Source organism: Paroedura picta, chromosome 4 (genome assembly GCF_049243985.1).
Source record: "Paroedura picta isolate Pp20150507F chromosome 4, Ppicta_v3.0, whole genome shotgun sequence".
Taxonomy (NCBI): Eukaryota; Metazoa; Chordata; class Lepidosauria; order Squamata; family Gekkonidae; genus Paroedura; species Paroedura picta.
This window is the reverse complement of record NC_135372.1, coordinates 82,797,030-82,814,101: the sequence shown is the minus strand read 5'-3', so window position 1 is coordinate 82,814,101 and position 17,072 is coordinate 82,797,030. Positions and strand designations below refer to the sequence as shown.

The window sequence follows — 17,072 nt, the reverse complement described above, 5'->3', positions numbered from 1 at the left end:
CATACAGAATTCTAACAGGAAACACTTTTAAGACTTGATTATATAGATCTTGGGTACATTTGTATATTACACTACTTTTGCAATGAGACTCATAAAACTGCTGGCAATTATATTTTTCACTTATCCTAAACCTGACTCAGAATTACTTCAGTTGAACCAATGTAGTGGTTAGACTAAGACCAGAAGCTGGAAAGACCACATCTGTCCACAACAGTTTGAAAGTTGTTTATATGTAAAACTGGGAGGAATCCCCAGGTCTCACCTGGGGACTGGCATCCCTAGGAGGTTTAACCTATTAGTGAAACTAAGATCTAATGCAGTGCTCTGATGTCCTGTCTTTAGGGTTCCAAAGTGCCTTTTCTTTATAAAGAGCAGATACACAAGTCCTCATTTAAAAATGGACTTCTGAAAGAGAATATAACCATATTTGGAAATTTTTAAACAGAGGCTAGATAGCCATCTGATGGAGAGGCTGATTCTGTGAAGGCAAAGGGGTGGCAGGTTACAGTAGATGAATGATTGGAGTGTGAGTGTCCTGCATAGTGCAGGAGGTTGGGCGAGATGACCCAGGAGGTCCCTTCCAACTCTATGATTCTATGATTCTATGATTCATTTCATCCTATACCACTTTCCTGATCTGAAACTGAATGCCACTGAAATAGAGACATTTGGGCCCATTCCGCACAAGGATCAATGTGGCAAATTGCTTGCAGAAAGAAATAACGGAATTTAAAATAGTGGGATTCGGCGTAACGCATACCTGCCTTTGTAGTGGAATCCAGTAGCGTTTCAATTGTTTCCCACAGGTTTCCGGTCTCACCAAAAATCACTAGAAAGGAAGCGATTTTTTCTGTGCTTTGTCCCGCCCCTAGCCGTCAATCAAACGAACAGCCAATGGGCGGTTGTTATCATGCTCCGGAAAAGCCCCTTTCCCTTTAAGAACAGGTTTTTAAAAAAAAGAAACACACACGTTGCAACGAATATGCCTTGATTCCTTGATTCCTTGTTGCCTCCTAACATAGAGGCCCATCTAGCTGGCAGCTGGCACGTGAGCTGCCGATTCATCGTTACCACACTCCCCCGAGTGAAAAAAAAATCCCCCCCCCCGTGCACGGGCACCATTTTCGGCCGAAAATAAACTTGCAAATGGGGCTGTGTTGTGCTTGGTGACTTAGGGGAGCTTTAAAGCATCTCTGTGGAGGGACTGCAGTCGGAGAAGCCTCGCTGGGTGAATGAAGGCTCGCCGTCTCGTTGCTCTCCGCTCGCTCCGAGAAAAAAAAAAGCGATCGCTTCACCGGAAATTCAAAGGAGAGAGCCAGGTGGAGGGACTTTTCTGAAACCGCAACAATGGGAACGCACAGAACTTTTTTGAAACTGTTGCAGATTGTTTGCAAGAGTGTAGCGCTTTCCAGAGGGTGAATCCACTTTTGGCGATTTACCTGGAAGCTCTACAACGAAGCGCTTTTCGCGGGTCTGTTTCAGGAGTGTGGCAGATTGTGTCGACGTCATGTTTAACTGCAAATTAGTAGCGTTTACAATTTGCCACACTCCTGCTATATTTAACTTGTGTGGAATGGGCCTTGGAATTGCCTGAAGATAGTTACTGATGAGAACAGAGAGGTACATGCTTTCTGCCTGTGTCTGTTATTCTTTTAATTAAAAGTTTAATGGGTTGGATCTGGAATTACATCAACAAAGCAATTGGTCAGCATGGTACCTCCTTTTATTTTAGCAAAAAGAAGTTTAATTTATGGAAGAAGAAGAAGAAGAAGAAGAAGAAGAAGAAGAAGAAGAAGAAGAAGAAGAAGAAGAAGAAGAAGAAGAAGAAGAAGAAGAAGAAGAAGAAGAAGAGTTGGTACTTATATGCCGCTTTTCTCTACCCGAAGGAGTCTCAAAGTGGCTTACAGTTGCCTTCCCTTTCCTCTCCCTACAACAGACATCCTGTGAGGTAAGTGAGGCTGAGATAGCCCTGATATCACTGCTCAGTCAGAACAGCTTTATCAGTGGTGAGCCCAAGGTCACACAGCTGGCTGCATGTGGGGGAGCGCAGAATCAAACCCAGCTTAGAAGTCTGCACTCCTAACCACTACACCAAGCTGGAAGAGAAGGACCAATTCCTGCCAAATTCCCCTCTTTACTTTAGCCTCCCTACTGCACTGCATCCTGTTCTGCAGTTTCCCCCCAACTCTCAGCAGTGGTATTGTGGGAGGTAACTGGGAGAGGAGAGAGCCAATGAATAATTGTTTTGCTGTTGAGTTGCTTTGTTGATATAACTTTGGATTCCATAGAAAATACACAATAAATTTAGAGAACTGAGTATGAGTAAAAAAAAACTGCCACATTAATCTTGCAAACAGTTAATCTGTCCTTAAAAGGAGACTCATACATGAACAGGTGATATGACTTTCCAAATCTATTATTTAAAAACAAACTGGGATTTAATGTATATTGGATGGATATGAAAAAACAATTCTTTCCAGTATACAACCTGAATGTCTCAGTTATTCCTCTTCAAGACTCTGTCAATACTAGATCTATTTCCACAGGGTTTTTTATTTTTAAAAAACTTGTTTTTCAAAAGAAATGCCAGATAATGGGAAATCATAATGAATGGAGTTTTTCAGCTGGGATTTGCAAAAATAAAAGAAGTTTTTTCAAGCAATTGTGGGACAATATATATCTACCATGAATACTTATCCTAAAGCAATGAGGGTTAAATGTTGCATAACAAGAAAAACAAACACTATGTTAGACGTACTGTTACTTAAATAAAAATGTGGACAAGTCAAACCAGCTGTGTAACAGTCAATGCTTTTACAGTAATAAATTTTGACAGCAAAAATAAAAAGAATGCATTATCAAGATATTATCAAATGGGCCCTGTCAGCATATAGGAACTCCACCTTGTATAAACTTGTCAAAAAGTGTTACTGTAATCCATTGAGAAGTCTCCTCCTCAGGCAAGAAAGGAAAAAATGTATAAAGGAGCCTCAGAACAGGTGTGTCGAGATGTAATACCATTATTTAATCACGGATCTCTTCTCATTAGTTTCTTATATGACAAACTTGAGCTCTGTTATTGCCTATCATGCAATGTTAGAGTCATCAATCAACAGTCAAGTTGGAAGCCAAATGTAAACAATGAAACTGTGGACATGTCTTTTTAACACTGTACACTCCTCAAATACAAAAGGTTTTACAAATGACAGCCACTTCCCTTGTCCTACCCACCACTTTTAAAGTTTAAAGTTTTAACATTAGAGGAAATGATGTTACCCAAGTAATTCATTTCATGATAAAAATGACTATTGCATAGCTCATGTTGTTTCTCAGACACTACTAATCAAGATCACACTAAATTGCTTAATAAATATTATGCAACCCAGAAATATTTGTTATTGGTACCAGTGGCTACCTTGCTAGAGGTTTCTGGGAAATCAATGTTGTGGGTCCGAAAAAACACCTACCAAGGATTCATGACGAAAATGTAATATGAATGTTATTTACATAAAACACAGTATCAGTTACCATCTATTCTACCCTACTATTTTGCCTAAAATTGTGTGGCACCCACTCTCATTGCTTGGCTATAACATGTTCTTTTTTTTCTTTTTTTTTGCCTATCATTTCTCCTTCCCCAATCTTTGAAAACTATTTCTTAAAAAAAATGCACCTTTCTTCTTAGCACTCCTGTGCACATATCCTACCTCTGACCTTATTAAACAATACAGAAACGATGGAGAAGGAGCAGAATGGTACTTTAATTTACCAGAAAGTTCCCAGTGAGTCATTGCTTCAGTAGACGAATGGTGCTTAGAAGAAAGCTGAGCCAAGCAGTCTTGATGGCAAGCTTATAGACACAGCCACTGTCACTGTGGTCCAAGTCCAAAGTGGAAGGACCCTGTGGTGCCAGCAATCAGCTAGCAGCGCTACAGACTCTAGCTGGCTCGGCTTTTTTCCTTCTTCAATATTAAGTCACAGCTGACTCACGACAATCCCATAGGGTTTTCAAGGCAAGAGATGTTCAGAGGTAGTTTGCCACTGCCTGCTTCCACACCACAGCCCTGGTATTCATTGGTGGTCTCCCTTCCACATACTGACCAGAGACAACCCTGATTAGCTTCCAAGATTTGACAAGATTGGGCTATCCAGGCCATCCAGGTCTAGACCACTTTAATGTCCCAGTCCACTCTTGAGCAATCCCCCTAAAGCATCATGATTTTGCCTTTACTGAAACACTAGTATGTAGCCCTTCTTCAAATTAAGACCTCGAGGGAGCTTCTCTTCCTTTAAAATTTAGAAGTAGAAATAGAAGTAGTAGTAGTAGTAGTAGTAATAGAAGAAGAAGAAGAGTTGGTTCTTATATACCGCTTTTCTCTACCTGATGGAATCTCAAAGCAGCTTACAACCATTTCCCCTTTCCTCTCCCCACAACAGACACCTGTGAGGTAGGTGAGGCTGAGAGAGCCTTGATATTACTGCTCAGTCAGAACAGCTTTATAAGTGCCGTGGCGAGCCCAAGGTCACTCAGCTCGTTGCATGTAGGGAAGCGTGGAATCAAACGTGGCTCGCCAAATTAGAAGTCCTTACTCCTAACCACTACACCAAGAATATGTTCTCATGTTACAAACATCACCGTTTTCCAGTCCTTTGGACAATACATGCACTGATGGTCTTCCAACCAGAAAAAGGATCATAGGAAAGGGAATAGAGCTGGAAACACTCAAGCTGTTAACACTGAATATGAAGAAATGAGGTATGTTGTAAATGTTTTAATAATTAAAAATAAATTAAAGAAATGGAAGCCCTGTGAAAATTTGAGATATAGCTCTTGGCCCAAACTAAACAGCTACAGTGGATCACATTTTAACAGTTTTTAAAGAGGATGGCCTCCAGTGCTGGTGAGTGATAGCAGTGCTGGACAGTGATAGTGCTGGAGAGTGATAGTTCAGCAGTGGAATAGGCTGCCTAAGGAGGTGGTGAGCTCCCCCTCACTGGCAGTCTTCAAGCAAAGGTTGGATACACACTTTTCTTGGTTGCTTTAGGATGCTTTGGGCTGATCCTGCATTGCTGGTGTAGTCAGAACTATTTGTCTTACTGTGTCTGAGGATATCACTACACAATGTCAGAGATAATGACAGACAAGCCATCGGTTTTTGTTGCATAAAATGCAATCCTGGGCTTACTGACACTGGTGGTTCAGTTAGAATTGCTTCCCACAAATTCTGTTTGAAGCAGATTATGTACAACTGTTTTAAAAAGTCAGACTGTGTGTGCGTGTGTGCGTACACTGACTCATTACTGATTTTTTCCAATTAAAGGATATATTGTTTATTCACATTTATACACACAAACCTATCTTTTGTGACTCCATGTACAATGGAAGTATACTTGCTGACTTTTTTCTTTTAAATTGAGAATTTTCTGTTTATCTTGTTGTGGTTTATGATGACTTACTGTTGCTACTAAGAAAATAGTAACAGAAACCGGAATCTGTATCCTGCTTCTTACTGTCACATTTTGAAAGAACACTCAGGCAAATACATTAAGGTCTTCAATAGGAAAAAAAAACTTGCTATGTAAACACAAGTCATCAAAAGCAAGGTTTGTAAAAAATAAAGTTACATGTTAACTGGCAAGCCACTGAAAAGTATATTTTGTTTCACATGCCAACGCCTTTTCTTAAGTACATAATGTACATATTGTTTTATTACAGACTCCCTTTTGGCACAGAATTGTTAAAGGGTAGGTGAGGCCGAGAGAGCTCTGAAAATGACTGGCCCAAGGTCACCCAGCTGGCTGTATGTAGAGGAGTGGGGAATCAAACCCCGTTCTCCAGATTAGAGGCTACTGCTCTTATCCACTATACCGCTAACTTTCTTGAATAGGGTGAAGAAATGCGGGAAAGATCCACAATCCTTGTGCTCACTGATCACTTGATATGGGAACAGATTGTTCATTAAGGCCACCAGGAAAAGTTCTGGAGGGCCAATTGCATAGGAGGTTGCCTCCCTACTTGGTGTAGTGGTTAGGAGCGCCGACTTCTAATCTGGCAAGCTGGGTTTCATTCCCCGCTCCTCCACATGCAGCCAATTGGGTGACCTTGGCCTCGCCACAGCACTGTTCTGACCGAGCAGTAATATCAAGGCTCTTTCAGCCTCACTTACTTCATAGGATGTCTGTTGTGGGAAGAGGAAAGGGAAGGGAATTGTAAGCTACTTTGAGACTCCTTCTGGTAGAGAAAAGTGGCATATAAGAACCAACTCTTTTTCTTCTACTGGGACCACCTCATACAAGGCAGGTGTCAGCTGCTGCCACAAGCGAATAGTCATTACCCCTGCAGGGTAGGGAAAGAGGTGCCTGGTTAAGCAGACATTTTCTCCCTTCCTCTCTCCTTTGGGAGTGTGGACTGGGGCCCTTTTCCAGGACCATTTCTCCACTCTGTCTACCTCTGGCTCAACCTATCCCAATCAGTTTGTACTGATTTTTAGAGTTTTCAGGTAATTTCTTTAAAGAAAAATGTATATGCATTATTCCCCTGATATCTTTCTGTTTGAATGCAATAACATTTTCAATTATATTATGCCACAGGTTTTAATCATGTAACCCTGATAATTAAAATTTCCTATGAGAATGGAAGGGAATTAATTTCATTATCACTGAGTTATGGGAAATAAATAGACGGTGGGGGACCTATAGTAGTGGATATCCATGCATGCAGCATACATTCAGATCAGCATACAATATAATCAGTAAATCTTGTACTAACGAGACAGAAGAGTTAAATGGCTCAATAATGTATTTAGTGAATTATTGTCAATCAATGTCTCTATACCCAGGATAACAATAATCTTGAGAGGCAATACACCTATTATTACAAATTCCTAACTAAGTACTTCATTACTTTCAAATGTCACTCTCAATTTACAGGGTAACAGATACACATTTCACTACTGTATACCTGGCTTGTATTTATTTTTGTGTGATTGAAACATTGTCAGGAAAACTTTGAACTTCCACTCACACTTTTTATTTTGCATGAAGTGACCTCCAGGGTAGTGAGTAATTTGTTTTGGCTATCAGTAAGCATTAATTTAATGTTCTCTATATTTTTCTACTGTTCTGTTTCCCCCCCCCCCTTTATTATTGTAAAAATAAGTTATCTGTACTGTTTCCGTTTAATGTGAATTGCCCTGAGCCTGCGGGGAGGGCGGTATATAAATATAATAAATAAATAAATAATAAACTTTGCCTCTTTTTAAAAAACTTAGTCTTGTGAAGGCTGCCCTCCAGGACTCTCATCTCTACCATGACAATTCATATCTGCTTGTATTTCCTTCATAGAAAATCACAGGCAGTGATTACATTTGCTGCAGAAATGCGAAGAATAGCTGATTATTTGTACCCCACTTTTTTCTACCTGAAAGAGTCCTAAAGCAGCTAACAATTGCCTAACCTTCCTCTCCCTACAACAGACATTTTGTAAGGAAGATGAGACTAAGAGAGCTCTGAGAGAACTGTGACTGGCCCAAGGTCACCCAGCCAGCTGCATATGGAGAGGGGCATCAAGCCTTGTTCTCCAGATTACAGTCTTAACCACTACATCAAGCTGGCTCTCATTACCATTAAGAGTATGGTATCACACTAATAGGTGATCAATACAATAGAGGAAAGTACGTTCTTGCATCCTTCAATAGATGCTTAAGGACATTTTGTTTAATAGTTATTTAAAATGCAGCTTTTCCAATGCCTGCAATAGTGACCTGCCAAAATGATGTCTTCTACAACAGTTCTTAAAAGGTGCAGAGGCTCTGCCAACTTAGCATCTAGTTCTGCACTACACTGCTGAAGATGGTATCCAATATTTTTAAATTGTCTGGAAAGGCCCTTACTAGAAATCCACTAGGTGTCTGCAGTGATGTCCAGCTCTCACCTCATCCTTTATGTCTTCCTGCTGCTGTGCACTGAAGATCTCCATTGCAGCCATCAGCCTCATCATTAGCTCATCCACTGTTGTGTTACCTAGCAACAAAGAAAGAGAGCCGAACTTCATATTATTAAAGTCATTTTTTAAAAGAATTAATCCCAAAGGAATAACTGTTTGCTTTTTTAAAAAATAGATATAATAAGAAAATGTTTTAAAATGAGTTTGTATATATTTTAACAAGCATCTGTAAATTTACATCCAAACAAAATACTTGTCCCTACGCTTTTGGTTGTGTTTTTATATCTGGAAAAAAAAAGAAAGCCAGAATTGCTAGTCAATAACAGAATTTTTAAAAAACTTAAATAAATTTTTTAAAAAAACACCCCCCATTTCAAGCATTGATTTTATGAATGTGGTTATTCCTTGTGATATTTTAAAAATGCTTTTAAAAGTACAATGTGTCATAATCCTGGGAATTCTGTCATATTAGTTGTGATTGATTATTAAAGCTGTCTAATATTGCCAGGCCTGTGATACTTCCCAGTTCCTGTTTCTGCTTTGCACCTCAAGGCTGAATTCCTTAGTCTAGTCTGTAGTTTATGACTTTTGGTTTTCACACCAAAGCTTCACCGAGCCATCTCTCCCCCACTTGACTCTCTGTACTTTGTACTTAGATTGTAGGATTGTTTGGCCTCCCTTTGAAACCCATGTCATCACCTTTCCAAGGGAGGGAGGGAGGGACGGGAGTGTGCTTGTGCTTTATATATGCAAGCCCTTGTGTGTAACTTCAGTTCCGCCTATGGTTACGTTGGGTGTCTACGCTTCTGAATAAAGAGACTTTCTGAACTAGAAGTTTTACTTGTTGAGCACTCTGACACAATGTGGTATTCAAAGTACTTTTAGCAAAACCAGGTTATTATTCAGCTTCTTCAGTACATTTTCATTTTGGTTTTAGACACCAGCAAATCCTTCCCTCTTGTAGCCCCTCAACTGAATACTTGTTAAATTGCAAGAATGGGGAAATTCCAGAGCCCTGGATTTTATAAACTGTGTAGCATGTCCAGACTTGTATTTCCAGGAGACAGTGTCTCTCTCTCAAAAAAGTCTGGAAGTACAAAAAAGAAAAATTCTATACAGACCAAGTCTCTTAGCTCTGATTTTGCTTCATGCTTAGTGGCCAACATTACCAGGGACATAACCACTGCATGTTGTTGTTGTTATGTGCGAAGTCGTGTCCGACCCATCGCGACCCCATGGACAATGATCCTCCAGGCCTTCCTGTCCTCTACCATTCCCTGAAGTCCTTTTAAGTTTGCACCTACTGCTTCAGTGACTCCATCCATCCACCTCATTCTCTGTCGTCCCCTTCTTCTTTTGCCCTCGATCACTCCCAGCATTAGGCTCTTCTCCAGGGAGTCCTTCCTTCTCATGAGGTGGCCAAAGTATTTGAGTTTCATCTTCAGGATCTGGCCTTCTAAAGAGCAGTCAGGGCTGATCTCCTCTAGGACTGACCGGTTTGTTCGCCTTGCAGTCCAAGGGACTCGCAAGAGTCTTCTCCAGCACCAGAGTTCAAAAGCCTCAATTCTTTGACGCTCGGCCTTCCTTATGGTCCAACTTTCGCAGCCATACATTGCAACTGGGAATACCATAGCCTTGACTAAACGCACTTTTGTTGGCAGGGTGATGTCTCTGCTTTTTAGGATGCTGTCTAGATTTGCCATAGCTTTCCTCCCTAGGAGCAAGCGTCTTTTAATTTCTTTGCTGCAGTCCCCATCTGCAGTGATCTTGGAGCCGAGGAAAATAAAATCTGTCACTATCTCCATTTCTTCCCCATCTATTTGCCAGGAATTGAGAGGGCCGGCTGCCATGATCTTTGTTTTCTTGATGTTGAGTTTCAACCACTGCATAATGCATGTCTAATCACAGGTATAAAAACAACAATTTTGTACTATCAAGGTATCCTGGGTATGAAATGTGAATAGGCCATGATTAAGTACAAAGGATTTATAGGAGATTTTTAAGAAACAGCTGAAACTATGGGCCAATGTGCAATCAAATGCATGCATGAAGATCTATTTGAAATCACTTATGCTTTCAAGATTTTAAAATTCCAAGTTATGGATTTTTGCAAACAAGTTAACAATGACAGTTTAAAATACAGTTTAAAATACAATTCTATAATTCTACTGTATTTTAAGGGCGCAGGATTGGTTACGTTACATTTTTTACCTCATTTAATTCTCGAAATAGCCCTACAGGTTAGATAAGACTGAGACATGATGATTTGCATAAAATCACAAAGTCACCTTCTAGAGGGAAACATAGAAATCTACATATTCTTCCCACCTCCTACATACTGGAATGATAGGCTCTTATTTCTAAGATCTTGCAATGCAGAAGCTGTTAGTTCACAATTTAGTTACTGTTTTTACTTCCTTAAAAGCATAAACTAATTTCACCCAGTAAGCATGAAAAATAAGTCCATTGGTATGTATGATTACATTATAATCCCTTTACATACTTATGACACTCACCTCATGTAACAAAAAAACATAAGTGGCAATCGTTGCAAATGTGTATAGTGTGCTGTATTGCATGTTTATTTTATTGAATTTTTATACTACTTCTCCATAAATATCAGTTTACAAAAGAAGAGACATGTCAAGAATGAATCCAAACATTTTCAAACCATTAAATAATGTTGCAGAATGGAAACAGGGATGAATAGCAGCAAATAGCTCAGCCCAGTTGGCAAGCCAGTTTTGAAAAGCTGATTTTAAAGATGTTTTCATATCCTTCAAAATAACTGATGAGAAAAGCCTTGAGGAGAAGAGCATTCCAGGACAAAAAGGTAAAAAAGGGAAAGTGCTTTTTGATGTTAAATATTTTAGAGCTAAGTTCTAAAAACTAATATCTAATAACTATTTTAAAAAATTAAACTGCCTTTCCTCTAGATCATGGCTGCTCCTATGATCTTTGATGCCATCTATGGAGGTGCGGGTCTCATGAGTATTATGGCTGGTGTTCTTCCATCTGCGCCAAGCCAAGTGACTAGTGCCCAACTTGACCCCGAAACACCTAGTCACAGTCATCCATGTGATGGTCACCTCTAGACTGGACTTTGGTTACTCACGCTAAGTGGGCCTACCCTTATCCTTGCTCTGGAAATTGCAACTGGTCCAGAATGTGGCTGCTATGGTTCTCATGAGAACTTCCTGGAGGGCACATATTAAACGAGTACTCCAACAGCTACACTGGCTCCCATTTGGATTCCAGATCAAGTTTAAAGTACTGATCCTTACGCATAAGGCCATTCATAGTCTGGGTCTAACATATCTGAGAGATCACCTTTCTATCTATACCCCCTGAAGAGCATTGTTGTTGTTGTTGTGTCTGACCCACCGCGGCCCTATGGATAATGATCCTCCAGGCCTTCCTGACTTCCCCGGAGTCCATTTAAGTTTGCACCTACTGCTTCAGTGACTCCATCCAGCCACCCCATTCTCTGTCGTCCCCTTTTTCTTTTGCCCTCAATCGCTCCCAGCATTAGGCTCTGAAGAGCATTACACCCTGCTAACTAGGGTTGGTCACTTCGGTGACCAAAGCAGCCGGTTGCTCCCGACGCAGTCAGCGCCATGCCATGGGGGGGCTGGCTCCATTGGGAGTGACCAGCCGCTTCAGGCGCCGAAGCACCCACAACCCTAATACCAACCAATTGATGGTCCCTGGCCGAAGGAGGTATGTCTGGCCTCAACCAGGGCCAGAACATTTTCTGCCCTGGCTCCTACCTGGTAGAATGACTCCAAGAACACATCTGAGCCCTGTTGGAGCTCCTCCACCAGGCTTTTGGTTCAGGCCAATAAAATATGGAACATCTAATTCTAATGGACCCCATCCTTCCCACATGCTATTATTCATTATTTGATCATGGGTGATCCAGACCGCTGCCTGGCTTGACCTAGATGGCGGAACTGTGAACATCAGACTGCTGATGCTCGATATTCTTACTACTAACTGTTTATTCAACGTCATTTTACTGCTATTTTAAATTCTTTTAATTGTATTTTAATGTATTTAAAATGTATTTGTATATGAAATATGTTGTGCACAGCCCAGAGCAGGCCTCCAGGATAGGCTCTATAGAAATTTAACAAATTAAACTAAACTCCAAGCACTTTTCAAAAACCTGTCCTATAGGTCAGTGGTCCCTAACCTTTTTATCACCGGGGACTGGTCAACGCTTGACAATTTTACTGAGGCCCGGGGGGGGGAGTCTTTTGCCAAGGGACGTCGCCACCGCCTGAGCCCCTGCTCTACTTACTTTCCTGCTGGTGCCCCAGACTTCCCGCCGCCTGCTGAGCAGTGCTGCCAGCAGCAGCCGCGCAGTGCCATGCCAAGGGGGAGCCCCAGCCATGGCAGCTGCTGTACAGCACCAAAGGTGAGCCAGCCGCAGAATGGCATGGCAGCCCCCAAGGCAGCAGCCAGGGAGGAGGACAAGGAGGAGTTGCGGCCCAGTACCGACTGATCCACATACCGGTACCGGACTTTGGACCAGGGGTTGGGGATCACTGCTATAGGTGACAGAAAAACAGCAATACAACTTTTCTTGATGAAATATGTTCCAACAGAACACATACTGTACCTTGTATTACATTCAGCACCTCATTTGATGATCGTTTCCCCATAATAATCAGGAACAGTGGAAAATGATCAGTCTTCTGTGTTCGAATTGTTTGAGCTACAACACTACCGAAGTGTCTTGTACACATTGTTAGAAACCTGTAGAATAGAAACATTGAGAATGTAGGAGCATTTCTGTAGGCAACATAAATCTTTTAAATCATTCTGTGACCATCTTGCACTAATGTTCCTTTTTTACCCAGTCTCTGTAGTATAATATATATTTGTTATATATCATATTCAAAACTATCAAGTTACCACCTTGAAAAATCTGTATTTCAGACAGTAAAACCTCCACCAGCTTTTCCAATAAATTCAAATTATTTGAGAGGGAATATTAAAAAGCTGAGTGGAATAAGCAACAGTCTTCAGTAAAAATTCGGTAAAGGATCAGGTTTGATCCTTGATCAGGCCCGGGCAAACAGAATCGGAACCCAAGTGCCCCACGCCCCATTCATATGCTGTTATTACAGAAATCCAAAACTAAAGTTGTTTATTAGCAACAAGGAATATCCAATAGCAATTATTTAAAATGTGGCTCATTATCATCGTCTTTACTGAAATAGCGACATGTGACCCGTATCTGCAGATACTTAAATCCATGGATCAAGATCACACCGACACCCAACAGTGCCCTGAACTAGTGACGGATTGGTGTGAGTAATCAAAGGTTCATTTATCTGATTCTTACATGATATTAGAAGCTATCTAGCCAACACTGCATCCCAGATGGAGGCAGCCATTTCCAACTATAACTAACCTGCCACACCTCGGCACTTCTGTTCTCAGTTGTGTAATATCAGCAGGCGATGTTAGCCCAGGGGACAATGTTGGCCCCAGGGGGGTACTGATTACACAAGAATGGGGGAGGATTCAATAATAAATTCTGAATAATCTTACAGAGAATTGGGGGAGGGGAATTCCCCTAGTCCCCCAGCTCACTGACTCCTGTTTCCTACTTCCCCTATTCTCTTCTTAAGCTTCAGATCCCCTCACAGACAGTTAGCCAGCTAGTTTTCAATTTCTCTTCCGCCTATTAATATATTTTCCCCAATGTTTAAATATTCCCATTTCCTTTAAAGAATGATTTATTATTAAATGCTCATCTTTAACAAAAACAATACAAATATCCCATCAATCCATTTCCCATTTCTCTCCCCCCTTATACCCCAAATAAAAACTTATACCACCAAAGAAAATAAATGAGACAAAGTTGGTGAGAAGAGGCAATTGATAGCTAAATATTGTAATAAATCCCTAATCTTTAACAATATAGTTCCATATGTTTCCAGATATGTTCATTAAACTTTTCAAAAACTTTGGGGATATTATAACCACCTTTAACCTGCTGTCTCTCACTCGTGTCCAGTAAAATTGTTGACTTTCAGGTTATAGTACTAATAGTTTAGCTGTTAGTAGTGGTAATTAAACCAGTTATGATGCTCAAGTCTTACCCAATTTGTTGCAGAATTATTTAAAGGAAAGTTTGGTTCACCTCCCTCCCCAAGGTACTAGATCACAACACATGCACTGTTATAGGTAAAGGTGCATTGCATTTCCAGCAATATTTTGAGACTTACAAAGATTGTTTATCAAACCTTTCAGTTGTCCAATAGATTCTCACACTGTCTTTTGTCAGAAAGATTCCATAAAAAGTAGAAGGCACACGGCTGTTCAAAAATCAAAACATTCCACTGTGGATGTAGAATTTTTAATTTACATATTACTTTCCACAATATTTTAGGTAAAGTGTGGATTCAGTAGTAATACAAAACAAGAATTGTACTCGAGTTCGTTTTTAGATGCAGTGCTAGCCCTCTTTCACTTTCATACTTGTATAGTCTAAAAACTATATTTCTAAGCTTTTGACAAAAAAAAGCTTTCATCTATTAGCATACTGAAGTCTGGCATTAGTATTCTTCACACGATCTTGAATAAATGAAAAAACTGATAAAGCTTTTCTCTTCCATTAGAGGACTGTTTGAAATTAGCATTTCTTTCAAGAGAAAAGGGTAGCTTATGATATGTTTTCAGATCTGATGGTAAAAAGTAAATGTCATAATAATAATGAATTATGAAAGACCAAATGCAAATATAGAATGCTTTAATAAGATCCAATTTAATAAAGTCTGTAAAAATAATGGACTTTTAATAACATAGGTCACAAAAGGCAAAACAGTGGAAATTCTGAGGACTAGCCATCAGTACAGGCTTATTAATTCTTAATTATGTTCATGAAACGCAACTTAAATCGTGTGTTTTCTTATGCTTTATGGTAATATTTAGGTAACAACTACTCTAAAATGTATGCACCATCTGATGAGCAAAGTCCTGTTGTCTCATGCATTAGAAGGTAAACCTATTTGAAAAGACAAACTGCATTAAAATGTCACAGGCTGAGAAGCATTTGATATCCAATCCAAAACAGAATCAAAATACCTAAGTTTTAGATTAGTAGTAAAAAAAAGCTTCCATTCTTATACCTTGGAAACTTAAACTGGGCTTGGTGAGGAGAGTAGTTTGTAACAGATCCAACTTTGAGTTTTATTCGCCTCATTTTGGTAGGGGGCAACCTTAAAGTGAAAGCTATTAACTTTCCCCCTAAATAATTAAATGTTGTTAACCAATATTTCAAAGGAGAGGAAGAATGTTCAGAGGATGTCTGAATAATGCTTGGCCACTTCTGCTGAGTATCAACTGATTCGCTGATAAGACTCCCTGAGGTTAATAGAGAATGTTGTTCAAGACAGTGAGCAAATCATGAAAAGATTGGGGAGAGACTTGCAGTGTCCAATACAGATTGAGGATGACACTGGCCTGCACTCTGAGCAAAGGAGCTCAAACAGTAGCACTTATTATACCACTTGCTCTGAACCTTGATAGAGAGGAGGGATGGTGTAAACCAGGGGTAGTCAAACTGCGGCCCTCCAGATGTCCATGGACTACAATTCCCAGGAGCCCCTGCCAGCATTCGCTGGCAGAGGCTCCTGGGAATTGTAGTCCATGGACGTCTGGAGGGCCGCAGTTTGACTACCCCTGGTGTAAACAGACCAAAAATAACTTAGGATGAATGCAGACATCCATCTTCTAACTATAGTGCAGGATAGCTATACAATTCATTAAAAAAATCCAGTTCAAATTTTACAGAAAGTTTATCTTAAGCATCAGACAGGCAATAGGAGACTAATGTTCCATGGTCTGCATAACCTTGAAGTCAACTGTAAAACTATTTAAGATCAATAAAACTGGTCTTCAGAAATGTGGTAGTAACTATATGACCTACTTTAAAGAAACTGTAAAGCTCGGAAATATCTCTGATAACAATCGAGTCACCTTAATGTCTTTCCAAAGCAAAAAAGAATACCCTGGTGAATATTAAATACATTAGACATGTAATTATTTAACATTATTAATTTTATACTGTGCAAAGTCAACATTAGTCTCATTAAAATGTTAATTTAAGAATAACATTTTATGTATTAATATTTAAATTTTAAATATCGTACTGGAGGCTGTGAAATTTGTATTTAAATAGAATATCTATGTCTGATTATCTTAGTATGTTTTATTAGGTATTGTACTGAATTTCTCATCTCCACTGGTTTATTTTGAAAATTCACAGTTTGATTTTATTTCTCCTTGTGCAAACTAAAAAGGGAGTCCTTAAATATGTGCCATTGTAAATTTCCATGCAGTACTATTTTGTGCATCAATGTGTATAAATAAAGTACATTGGGCTTCCAGATTACATCTCAATGATATGAAAAACCGCATAACCAACCCATTCATAAAAACAAGTGGACAGAGATGCTTATTCCCCCCATTCTGCAGTTTATCCACTAGCTGACAATCAGTTACTGAGCTCAATTTTAAGGGCCATTCCGCATTTGTCCAAAATAGCACAATGGTTACTAATTGAAATCGTTACAGTTTTGCCATTATGCACAACGTCGTTGACAATCTGCAACACGCCTGAAACCGATCTGCAAAAAGCGCTTCGTTGTAGCGCTTTCAGGGAAATCCCAAAAAGTGGATTCACCCTCCGGAAAGCGCTACACTCCTGCAACCAATCTACAACACTAGCGGGAAAGTTCTGTGCGTTACCATTGTTGCGGTTTCTGCAAAGTCCCTCCCTCTGGCTCTCTCCTCTGATCAACGCACCGGCGAGCCTTCGTTTACCCAGCGAGGCTTCCCTGGCTGCAGCCCCTCTGTTTAAAGTCACCAAGCACAAGCATTGCAGAGGCCCGTTTGCTGGTTTATTTTCACTTTATTTTTCACACTGTTTTCGGCCGAAAATCGCGCCCGTGAGGAGGGGGGATTTTTTTTTCACTCGGGGGGAGCGTGGCAACGATGAAACGGCAGCTCAAACACCACCTGCTAGCTGGATGGGTCTCTCCGTTGCAACGAATCAATGCATATTCGTTGCAAAGGGTGTGTTTTTTTTAAAACCTTCCTTAAAGGGAAA

At 40.1% G+C, this 17,072-nt stretch overlaps 1 protein-coding gene across 1 annotated transcript in view; it reads right to left on the bottom strand.

The window, feature by feature from the left end:
- The window catches only part of FAF1 (Fas associated factor 1), a 236,228-nt gene that overhangs the window by 56,716 nt on the left and 162,440 nt on the right, over positions 1-17,072 (bottom strand). Inside the window, exons 14-15 of the mRNA XM_077333794.1 lie at positions 12,570-12,706; positions 7,934-8,022 (exon numbers count right to left, since the gene is read on the bottom strand). Coding sequence (XP_077189909.1) covers positions 7,934-8,022; positions 12,570-12,706 — 226 coding nt within the window. The remainder of the gene's footprint in view (positions 1-7,933; positions 8,023-12,569; positions 12,707-17,072) is intronic.